The 11,239-nt window shown below is 60.3% G+C and overlaps 1 protein-coding gene across 1 annotated transcript; it reads left to right on the top strand.

Annotated features, from left to right (window-relative positions):
• Window positions 1–1,792: 1,792 nt before the first annotated feature.
• Window positions 1,793–10,907, top strand: LOC309590729 (uncharacterized protein; the record flags this gene model as incomplete). The annotated part of the gene is made up of 3 exons (XM_082312133.1): window positions 1,793–2,228; window positions 9,828–9,988; window positions 10,590–10,907. 3 exons carry the CDS (start codon window positions 1,793–1,795, stop codon window positions 10,905–10,907), a joined length of 915 nt encoding a protein of 304 aa, XP_082168259.1.
• Between the last annotated feature and the right edge of the window lie 332 nt (window positions 10,908–11,239).

Consider the following 11,239-nt stretch of genomic DNA (forward strand, 5'->3'; position numbering starts at 1 on the left):
GGTACAGCAGCAGGCACAGGGGTGCTGGGGGTGGAAAGGGACACTGTTCCACCTTCAGTACCCTCTGTCTAAGTGGGATGTGTTACTGTGGGGTGACATCCACCCCAAATCCCCTTCTGAGCAAATCCAGCTCTGAGCTGTCTGCGGGGCTGATTCCTGCCTTCCTCCCTCCAAGGGAGGCAGCTGGAAAAGGGCTGTCCTGCGTCTGTTCCCACACAAGGATTTGGGGCCACCCGGTGAAGCTTGTGGGTGCCGGGCTCAGGCAATGGAAGGAGGAAGTTGCCCCACACATGAGACCTTTGGAGCTCCCTGTGGTGGGGTGACGTGTGCAGGGAGCTCAGCAGGCTGCAGACCAGACTGGATGGCACGGGGAAGGGAAGCCCCTGGGGTTACTGAGCAGAGAAAGCACAGGAGGCTGAGGAAGGCCCCATATGCCCCCGCTTTTCTCCTCCCCGGGCATCTGCTTGCAGCCTCTGTGGGACCGGGGATACAGGGGGGTGGACCCATCTCTTGCTCAGGGAATAGAGCAGTGCTGGAAATGCTGAAGGGGGAAGAAATACAGGGATGGGAGCTCCCTTTAGCCATTATAATATTCGGGCAGGGAAAGAGCGGCTGCCTCAGTTGCCTTCCAAAGAGCAGGACACAAACAAGCAGAGGCTTGTCTCGCTGTGTCAGCTTGACACAAAAAGGTGGGACCCGGAGACAGACAGACAGATGCAAACCCTTGATGACAAAGACCACAGATGCGCTCGCACGCGCTCTGCCCCTCCCTGAAGGCCAGTGCCAGGGGGTCTGGGCCAGCTCTGCTCTTGCTTGCCCACATCTCCCAGACCAGCCAAGGCTTTCCTCTCTGCCCTTCCCTGGTGCCACTCTCCACGCTGTGTCTCATCTGGGAAAGATAAGACTGGGCAAATGAGTAACAATCTGCCTGTAGGCACCTGCTCCGCTGGCATCTCGGGCAGACATGGGTGATGGAGGGTGGTGGCCCCTGTGTTTGTCCAGTTCAGGTCCACTGGTCTCCCTGGCCCAGACTGGTGCAATGGGAAACGGCACAGCTGGGCACTGTTGGTGATCCCTGGTGCACAGGGTGCGGAGGATCCTGCCGGTGAGCGAGTGCCTCTCCTGCCCTCCCAGCCAGACACTGCCCAGCAAGTGCCTGGGGGCTCCGCAGAGCCAGGGCAGCACTGGAGCCCAGCAGGGCTTCGCCTACATGTGCTGACGTCCATCTAGTCTCTCCAGATCTCCTCCAGCTGCTGCAACCACAGACCCGCTTCCCCACCGAGGGGCTCTAAGGAAAGCAAGACTGTCTCTGGATGAGGACGATGGGCTCAGCGCCCTGGGCGGCGGGTCCTGCAGGCTGGGGGGACCCCCTGGGTGCGGACCAGGGCTGGGCTGGGTTGCGAGGCTGGGGAAGGGGCAGAGCGGTCCGGGTCAGGCCCCGGGGTGTCCCCGCTGCTGTGCCCGGGGGATGCGGAAGCCGGAGGAGGGAGGCCGGCCGGGCCGGCGGGGCGGGGGGCCGGCGCGGAGCCAATGGGGAGCTGGGGCAGGTGGAGGGGGGGTTAAAACCCCCCCGGTGCCGGCGGGCGAGCGAGTGCCCGGGAGGAGGAGCGGAGAGGAGGGCTGCCCCCGAGGGCAGCCCCGCGGAGCGCGGCGCGGCGGGGCCCCGCGGGTGGATGCCCGCCGGTGCCGGGGCTGGAGCTGGGGCTGGCCCGGGGCTGCCCGGCCGGGCTGTGCCCTGGCAGGGGAGCGGCGGGGTGCCGGGGGGCCCGGCGGCTCCGCACGGGGCCGGGCCATGCACAAACCCATGGAGAAATCCCAAAACTTCCGCATCGAGGCGCTCCTGGCTGAAGAGCCGGCGCGGAGCGCCTCTCCGCCGGGGCTGAGCCCCGGGAGCCCCGCGGCGAGCCCCGGCCCCGCCGGCCGCTCCGACACCCCCTCGCCGCGGGCACCCCCGGCCGCCGCGCCCCTCGCCCCGGCCGGCTTCGTCCCCAAGCCCGGCTTGCTGCACCTCCCCGGCCCCGGGATCGGCGCCCTGCCGGCCCTCTACCCGCCCGCCGTGTACCCGCTCCCGGCCCTGGGGGGCCAGCACCCCGCTTTCGCCTACACCGGCATCCCCCACCTGCCGCCGCCCGGCGCGGAGCACCTGAAGGCGGCCGTGGCCGGCTCCTTCCCGCTGGAGCACTGGATCCGAGCCGGGATGCTGGTGCCGAGGCTCTCCGACTTCCACGGTGAGTGACCCGGGGACCGACCCTCCCGTCGGGCGGGACGCGGCTCTCGCCCCTTCCAACCCCCGGGGAGCCCGCCGGCACAACGGGGTGCAGGTCCCCGCGGGGACGGGGGGCCTGAGGCTCCCCGAGGCCGCCCCTTCGCGGCTCCCCGGCGGTTCGGGCCGGGAGCCCGGCGGGGGCGGCGAGCCCTCGGGGCTGACCCCAATGCGGGGCTCTTGCTGCTCCCTGACCCGCTCTCCAGCCAGGGCAGGTTTGGGGGTCCCATTGGCTGGGTGGGGGGGGCAAGACCCACGTCCTGGAGACCTCCGAGGGCTGCGGGGCCCCGGGAACCCGATCCGAAGGGCGAAGTCTCGCCCTAGGCCGGCCCGGTGCTGCGGGGGGGCCCCGAGGGGCGCTGCCCGCCCCGGTGCCGGCAGAGCAGAGCCGCTCCCGGGCCCGGCCCGCCCCAGCTGCCGGCCCCCCACGGCCGCCGCCGGATCGTTGGGCTCCGCCGCGGCGGGAAGGAAACGAAAACAAAAAAGCGACGAAGGGAATCGGCACCGGGAAACGAATAAATCCCGCCCGCTGCGGTTGGGAACGAACCCGCCCGGGTCCCTGCGGCGGGGACCGCCCGCCGGGGCTGGGGCACGGAGGGATGCGCGGCCCGATCCGGCCCCGGGGCCCTGCCCGCCGCCCCGCTCGGCTCCTGCGGGGCGAGGAACCGGTGCCGGCGGGAACTGCGGGAACCTGGCAGGCAAGGAGGGTGCGGGCTCCGTGCAGAGCCCCTTGCACCGTGGGCACGGCCGGGGCTGCGGGCAGGCGCCCGATCCTGCGCTGCGATGTTGGGCCGCGGGTGAGGAAGGGTCCTGCAGGGCACGGACGGCACAAGGACCGACTTCAGGCTCTTGTCACACCGCGGACTGTCACCGGCACCCCTGGCAGTGTGACCCGGACCCTGCCCTGTGCTGGGGGTGAGTGGAGGTCTGGTAGCCACAAAGATGGGGCCAGTGGGCAATAAAACAACACTCTCTTGTTAATAAACCCTGGCAGAGTATCTGGATTTATTAGCCGAGTTTAGTGTCTTAATAACCTGGGAGGCCATTTATTAAAAAAAAAAGAAAAAAAAAAAAGGCTGGATAAGTCAGTTAATTAATAAACTGGGTGGGTGAATAATAGTGCAAAAATGGAGAATTAACATGAAACATCCCATTCATTGCTCCTTCCTCAAATTACACCTGGGCAGGTTGAAGGGAAAGAGGCTGTTCCCTTCCCTGGGCTATCTCCCTTTCCCTGGCTCTCCTGGGACTGTAGGGTAGGTCCAGCCGTGAAGTGGTGGTGGCACCTAAGGGTGTAGAATAAGCTTCCAGTGCTACGGGCTGTGCGCGCTCTTCAAGCATGTTATTAAATGCAGGGAAAAAAAAAAAAAATCTCTGTTTGTTGGGTGGTGAAACACCTTCCTGCTCCTCTGCAGAGGCCACGTTGTCCTCGCAGGGTCTGGGTCTGTGGGTGTATTTCAGCATCCAGGCAGCTTCACGCAGGGTTGTGTTTCACCAGAGTGGGATCACACCACTGCACCTGCCCCTGTGGCTGTGAGCACAGCTTCTGGCTGGGATAATGTAGAGATATTTGTGGATCAAATTTGCATTTGTGCATCAGCCCCATCCCTCTCAAGAGCAGGATACACCCCAGAGCTGGTTGTCTCCAAAACCCTGCTCAAAGGAGACAAATCCCAAATCATGGGCATGAGAACAGCTTGTGGAGGGAGCTTTTGGGCCGTGCTGGGATGCACGGGAACAGCGTGTCAACAGCTCTTGTGTGAAGCAAGAGGCTGGCTTCCTGGGATAGCTCAGGGGGAAGAAAAGCAGCCTCTGACCCAAGATCTGCTGGACCGGGCCCTGGAGAGCCCAAAGCAGGGTAGAGGCAAAGAAGACACGTGGAGGTGTAACAAGGATGCAGCAAGAGCTGCCAAAGCTGCAGATTTTTAAATCAGTGACCACTGTCCCAATCCATATCCTCGATGAAAGGTGTTTGCTCCCACTTCTGGGGAGCCCTTTGCAGTGGGGATTGTCTCTCCCCAGGCTCTCTGGTTTAGTACTTCAGCAATTTTCTGGCTGTGAAACTTTTCTTGCTCCAGTTTGCTCCCGAGATTTGTCATCCCAAAGACAGCAAATCACTCTCCACTCTCTTTGCTTGCCTGGTCTGCACATGAGGAGGGTCTGTAGGTCCCTTTCAGCCTTCTCCTTCCCCCACTACACAGCCTGGCTGCTTCCATCTCCTCTGAGCCAGGTTTCCATCCTGACTGCTTTCAGGGTTTTCTTCCAAATGTCCCCCTGTCTCAAAGCACAGGGACCAAGCTCGATGCAGAGCTTGAGCTGATGCCTCCCTGAAGCAAAAGGATGAAGCTTTGCGTGTTTGCAGCTGCTCTACCTGCCTGTACCTCCCCACGCACATCACCTCTGACTTGGGGACTTGTGCTCAGCTTGGGGTCTATTCTTCTCTCCATGCTGCTTCTCCCAGGCATCCTGCTCCTTGTCTCCTGTTATTTTCACCACCATGTAGACTCTGTCATCAGGCCCTGTTCCTCGTCCATCTTCAGATCCTTGTTTCAGTCCATTGGGAGTGTTTGGGTTCTCAAGTGTGCCCTCAGCCTTTCCTCTTGTGGGCTCGCTGCAAGCTCCGAAAGCAGGTCTCTTTGCAGCATGCCTTATCCCTGTAGTCACCAGGACTGGCCCCAGCTGCACGTTATGGCTGTCTCTGGGCTCACATTGCCCCGGTGTGCTGGCTGTGGTGTGGGGATGGGGACAGTGGCGTGGGTATGCAGGGACAGGACAGGGCACCTGCCTAGGACGTGCTGCCTGCCCAGCCCTTCCTTACGTCTCTGAGGAGGGTGGTGGGCTGGGCAGGAGCCTCCCGCTCTTGGCACAGGGCTCCTGGGCTGCCTGTCGTTCCTGGGTGCCCTGGCCCAACACCCAGCCTAGACAGATGGACGGACCTGCCTGGCTGAGGTTTCCTGAGTGACTGAGCACAAGTGTCCATGCTGCTGGTGCTGGTCGTGTTTAGCTCTCCGGGTAGCAGGGGGCAGGTATTTGGGAGAGATGCATCTGAAGAGATGCATCTGAGAGATGCATTCCAAGGGAGGTCACCCTTGTGATTTATTTATGAAAGATTCCAGGACTAAATCATAAATTCCTTCTTTAGCTGCCTGTGTAGAGATGTTTTGCAGGCACATTCTGTTTTTGTCTCCTGGGGACAGTCAGGGTGGGGGAAGGAGCAGAACAGCCCCTGAACTGAAGCCGCAAGCTTTGCAGGGGTGCATTGCACACGCTCACCCCACTCTCACCTGCGTATGGGGGAGGTAGGATGCTGGGGAGATGATCTGAGATGGTGGCTACCCTTAGGAACCTGGTCTGGGCTTGGCTGCTGGGGTTGCTCAGAGAAGCACTCCTGCTGCGGTGCAAGCGGGTGCCGTGCCTTCCTTCCTAGCTGCCTCTGTGGAGCCGCAGCCAGAGGCTGGCTGCCTCTGCTGCAATGCAGAGTGAGAGGGCTGGGCGGGAAGGCTTGAGTGCAGGAGCAGGTATGCCCTCGCTGCAACTGGCGGGATGCTGCCTGCAGCCTGGGTCCCTGTCCTAGGGCTTTGAGCACCTCCTGAACTGCACAGGGGAGCATTTGGCACCAGGGTGCCGTGTGTATCAGTATTTCTGGGAGCTGTGATTTATTTGCCCTGGCCAGCAGCGTGGAAATGCAGCGTGGTGATGGGAGCCAAGCGGAGAGACCTGCCTGCTGCGGAGGAGAGTTGTAGGAGTGGAGAGTGGTGACATATAGCTGCAGGCTCTCAGCAAGAGCAAAGCATTCCCAGTGGGGGACCTGGTGCTCGGACAGCTTTCCTGGGACACCGCTTGTCTGCATCGCCTGCTCGCCACCTTGATGGCTTGGAGCCCAGGCCAAATCCTGCCTGCAGCGGTGGAGAGCCGGCTGATGGGCTGTGCTGGGCTAGGAGAGCAGGCAAGACAAGTCATATCAAACTGCTTCAAAAAGCAACGCTTTCCAAGGCTCACCGGGTGCACAGTGGTCTGGCATCAGCAGGAAACACAGGCTGGAAAACAGCGGGCAAGCAGCAATCAGGGGTCAATGGTGGAGCAAGCAAGGGGCTACCAGAGGTAGCAAGTGCCCTTACACATGCTGCCCCATGGACAATGGTCAGGGCTGCCAGCGGGCCAGGAGAAGCCTCTGGTGATGGCCCCAATGCCGGTGAGACCACCTCTCCCCCTCCCAGCCCTGACATCTGGAGAAACACCTCCAAAGCAGACAGGGTGCTAATTTCCTCTCCTTTATCTGCTAGCCCACAAAGTTAAGTGAACTATAGCTAAACAAACCAAATTAAAACCAAGTGAGTTAATATCAACCTAGGATTACCCTTGTTATCAAGGGACGGAACTGTATCAAATAAACCAACAATTCTTTATAAGCTTTATCTAATTATCCAGGAGGCAGCTGACTTGTAGAGCTCTTGGCCTCAGACTCAGAGGGCATTCCCGGCTCCAGGCCAAGCAATTTATTTACTGATACTGCAGCCAAATGCTGGGCACCCATCAGGGGGTCTGAGCCCTGCCAGGCTGAAGGGATGAGATGAGCTCTGATCCTCGATGTAGGACTGGAGGAGATGGCTGAGCAGATACAAAATCCTTTGGCAAGCAAAGGTGTGATGCTGAGGCAGTCACTGGTGTTCTGGTAGGAGGTGGATAAGGGGGAGAACCTTCCTGAAGGGTTATTCTGTCTGTGGGATGGTGGTTGTGATGGGGATGGCTTCACAGCTCAGCTGGCAGGGACTGGGGGAGGCGAGTCCTGGAGGGATGATGTCCGTGTCCATGTAGTGGCCTGCCACAGGACCAGGAGAGGACAGGACTCCACCAAGCACACTGGCAGGACAGGCTGGAGCTACCAGCAGCCACGAGGCATCATTTCCTCTTTGCTTGGGAAACTGGAACTCACCTCATACCCTCAGACTCCAATTCCTCCTCCTACCTTTGCTGCTTCCCCAATGAGAAGCTGAAGACCCTCTTCCTTCTATACTCTCCCCATGCAAAGAAGCCAGAGCCTTTCAGGGAAGCTGACAGCAGGTGAGGCCAGAGATGTTGGTGGTTCAGGTCCGCGCTGAGCTGCTGCTGTGGGTGGCCGAAGGTCAGTTTGGGCTCACCCCATCTCATCTGCAGACAAAATCTTTAATGGGTCGCAGTGGGGAGCAGTGGTGATGAGTAATAGTGGCTGCTGAAGGGTGTATTGTCAGAGGAGGTCACAGGTTAGGTGGCCAGCTATACCTGTGTAGGCTGGGCTTTGGACTGCTGGTGGCTTGAACTGGATGAAAACACCCCAGAAGGGTTTGAGGGATTTTTTTTGTCAGCGCTGGGACAGGAGGCAGGGTGGATTTCCAGGGAAGTCAGGATCTGTACGAGGTTTGTAATGGATACCGCTGCACTGAGTCCAAATTGGAGACACTGAGATGGAGAACCTGGGGCTGGCAGAGGGACCGTGCTCCAGCAGGTCGGTCCCCTGCATTGGCAGTTATTTCGGATAGATTATGTTTGGATTTACCTGGCTTTTGGGCAAACTTTCTGTTCTTTTCCCTGCTAGGCCAAGCAGTCCTCAGCATCTTACCTGGGGAAGAGTGAGTCCCTTATGGGGGTGTTGTTAAAGCAAGTTGCCTTCCAGTCTCCAATGAATCTGGACAGATTGAACTCTCCCAGCTTTTGGGGTTGAGACTCACTTCTGTGCCTCCACTCTTACCATATCTGTTTTTAGTCTGGCCACATCTGGCCTCGCAGGAGGAGGCACAGAGGAGCCTTTTAGGGTTGTCTGAAGGATTTCTGTGCTCCCCAGAGCCAGGATGCGGTGCCCTGGGCTCTCTGCTTTGGGGTGGGGAATTCAGGCTGCAACACAATATTTTTTTCACCCCTGGAAAAACAGCCTTCAGCTCCAAAAAGTACAGAAGTCCTGGATTACTGGATGCTGGGATGTGGGCACACTCTCTTCCCTTCTCTTTCCCTGAAGCATCCTCTACACTCCATGCTCAGAAAGAGGGAGCCTTCCCTGAGCCGGTACAGCCAGCCTGTGCAGAGCAGCCCCTGCTTCAGGGAGGGACTGAGGCACCGGGTGCCCCAGTGCACCCTCCCGTCTCTGGCAGCAAAGAGGGGTTGTTGGGTGCTGGGGCCCTTGAGCTGCCAGATGCCGCCTGGGGCTGTTTTGTGTTGTGCTCCATGCCAATGTTGGATGAATGAATTTCCCCTCCAGTTCTTTCTGATGCATCTCTGGTCTTCACCCCCGAGGAGCTGCAAGGAGCGTTAGCTTGGGCTGCCCCATGGCTGCAGATGCTGGTCCCCATGGCTGCCAAGGGGAGCCTTCCTGGGTCCGTTTGGTCTCATGTCCCCGCCGAGGATTTGTACAGCCAGACATCCATGGCCAGCCAGAGCCCAGATGGCAGCCGAGCTCTGCAGAGCTGAGCCATCTCTCATCTGACATTCATATTTGTCCCGGCAATCCTTTGAGCCTCTGTTTTGGTTTTAGCCTTGAATACATTTTGTGTGCAAAATAACGCACCGTGTGTGCGTCAGAGCCATTGGCACAGCGTGCCTCTATTCAGTCCCTAGTTTAACCGGTCAGTGGCTGCAAGTTGGGTCCCGTGGGCTGTCTCTCCTGGCCCTGTGGGGCTGCAGGCGCAGGAGGGGTCCCACAGGAGTTTGCAGAGCCCCAGCCCAGCCTAGGCTCTGCCTGTTTGACTCGTCCCGCCCAGCATCCAGGTACTTGGGATCAAACCAAGATCGTGATCGGTTAATGCCCCCTTCATAAATTCCTGCCTCATGCGTCATTGTTGTGTTTGTGAAGGGCTCGGTGGACACCTTGGGAGACGGGCAGGTCGGGATCAAAGCTGGAATCTAGGGGAGATAATGTGGATGATGCCCCATGCCCTGCAAAGCGGGCGAGCTGGAGCGACCCTTGCCAAGCAGGGGATGTCTCTGGGGCCACGATGCTCCATCTCGCCCCCCGAGATGCAGCAGCAGGGATGTGCCAAGGACCTTTCCCATTAATGTCCCCCCCATGCCACGCCGGCACTTTACTCCCAGCTGCAAACCTCTGGGTGTGATTGCCACTGCGGTGCTGGGAGAAGCAGTAAAAGCTGAACCCCGGGGGGACAATAAAGCCAGTGGAGAGGAGATAAGCAGGGATCAAACACGGCGCGGCAGCCACCCCACGCTGGACTCTCAAAGGTCCCTTTGTTCCCGCTGCCTCCTGATTCAGCGCCGCGCTGCCTTCAAGGGCTGCGGGCGAGATAGCGGGGCTTGCCGGCAGCCCTGCCGCCGCAGCCCCTGGCAGTTGGGCAGCCACCTGCACGGCCCGGCAATAAAAAAGGAGGTTTAATTTCAGTCACAGGACTGATCCCAGTTGCACACCGAGGCCTGATAACGTATCTCGCTGGTTCCTATCAGCCAGGCAATAAAGCCATTACTGGGGCGGGAGATGATAGAAGAGACGCTCGCCTTCCTCCTCATCCCGGGCTTGCTGAGGGGATGTCCCCCGCAGCCCCCAGACCCACTGTCCCCTGACCCCTGCCCGCTGTCTGCCCCGCAGCCGCCCCGCAGTCTGGCTTGATGGGGAAGTGCCGTCGGCCCCGCACAGCCTTCACCAGCCAGCAGCTCCTGGAGCTGGAGAACCAGTTCAAGCTCAACAAGTACCTGTCCAGACCCAAGCGCTTTGAGGTGGCCACGTCACTGATGCTCACCGAGACGCAGGTACCTTGGTCCTGGGAGGGATGGAGGATGGCACCGGCCGGCTGCCGGGGGGTGGGGGGGCTGCGCTGCAGGGTGGGAAGTCAAGGTCATGGGCAATGCTGATGCCCCTCGCTTGGCTGCCATCAGCCTCACACCCCGCTGTCCCCATCAGCACCCCTTCCCGGGGCATCTCCTGGGATGCCTGATGGGCTCCAGGCTCTTCTCTTGTGAAGGGCCCCCCCAGAAATACTGCTTTTTACCCACCACCCCCAACTTAGATTTCAGAGCCTTCCCATCCCTTCCCATACTGTGAGAGGGGGCTTTTTTGTGGGGCTAAAACTCCTCTTTTAATGCCCCGTGCATATCCTTGGGCATCCTGGGGGACTGCTGGTCCCCGCTGTCCCCAACCTCCCCCCGCGGAGGCTGGGCAGGGGGAAGGGAGCAGCCCCCCATTACTCCTCTCCCTGTGACATCCTCAGCCTCCTCACAGACCCGCAGCACCACGGGATGCCCCGAAATAAAGAGGCTTTGGGGGTCCCTCCATGCAGGGAAGGCAGGGGGGTTAGTGGGGACAGGATGGGGCAGGGGGACACGTTCTCCCCTGGGGACTCTCCCTCGGCAGGTGAAGATCTGGTTCCAGAACCGCCGCATGAAGTGGAAGCGGAGCCGCAAAGCCAAGGAGCAGGGGGCTCAGGCAGAGGCTGAGAAGCAACGAGGGCTCAGCAAAGCCTGCGAGAAGCTGCTGCCCGGTGAGCCCCGGGGACAAGCTGCCGAAAGCCCCGAGTTCATGGGGCGCAGCCCCGGCTCAGGCTTCCTGCACCGCGGCACCACCGAGCTGGGCTATGGCCCAGACTCCTCCTGCTCGGGGGGCGAGGAGGAAGAAGAGGAGGAGGAGGAAGAGATGGGTGCCACGGAGAGGAAGATTGGCTCTGTATTGTGAAAGGCAGACGGAGCCAGCCCAGGAGAGGGGCTGGGCTGCGGTGTCGGGGGTCTCTTTGCTGGCAGACATGGACTGTGCCCGGGCGGATCGGTGGGGGCTGCAGGGCACCTGCTTCCCCCCTTAACTTATGTGTATTTGGATCCTATTTAACTCGTAATTATTCCTCTGTGTGTATCTGGGGGAGTCCCCACATCCCTCCCCTATAAAGCTGTTATCCGGATGCCTGTGCTCTTCCTTAGGGGATGGGAGGCTCTGCCCCACTCCTGCCACTGTGCTGCCCTGCTGGGGTCCCTGGGGAGCCGGGTGGGGACAGAAGACGCGCACAGCTGGCA

This window comes from Platalea leucorodia (assembly GCF_965183815.1).
Source record: "Platalea leucorodia genome assembly, chromosome: 5".
Lineage (NCBI taxonomy): Eukaryota > Metazoa > Chordata > Aves > Pelecaniformes > Threskiornithidae > Platalea > Platalea leucorodia.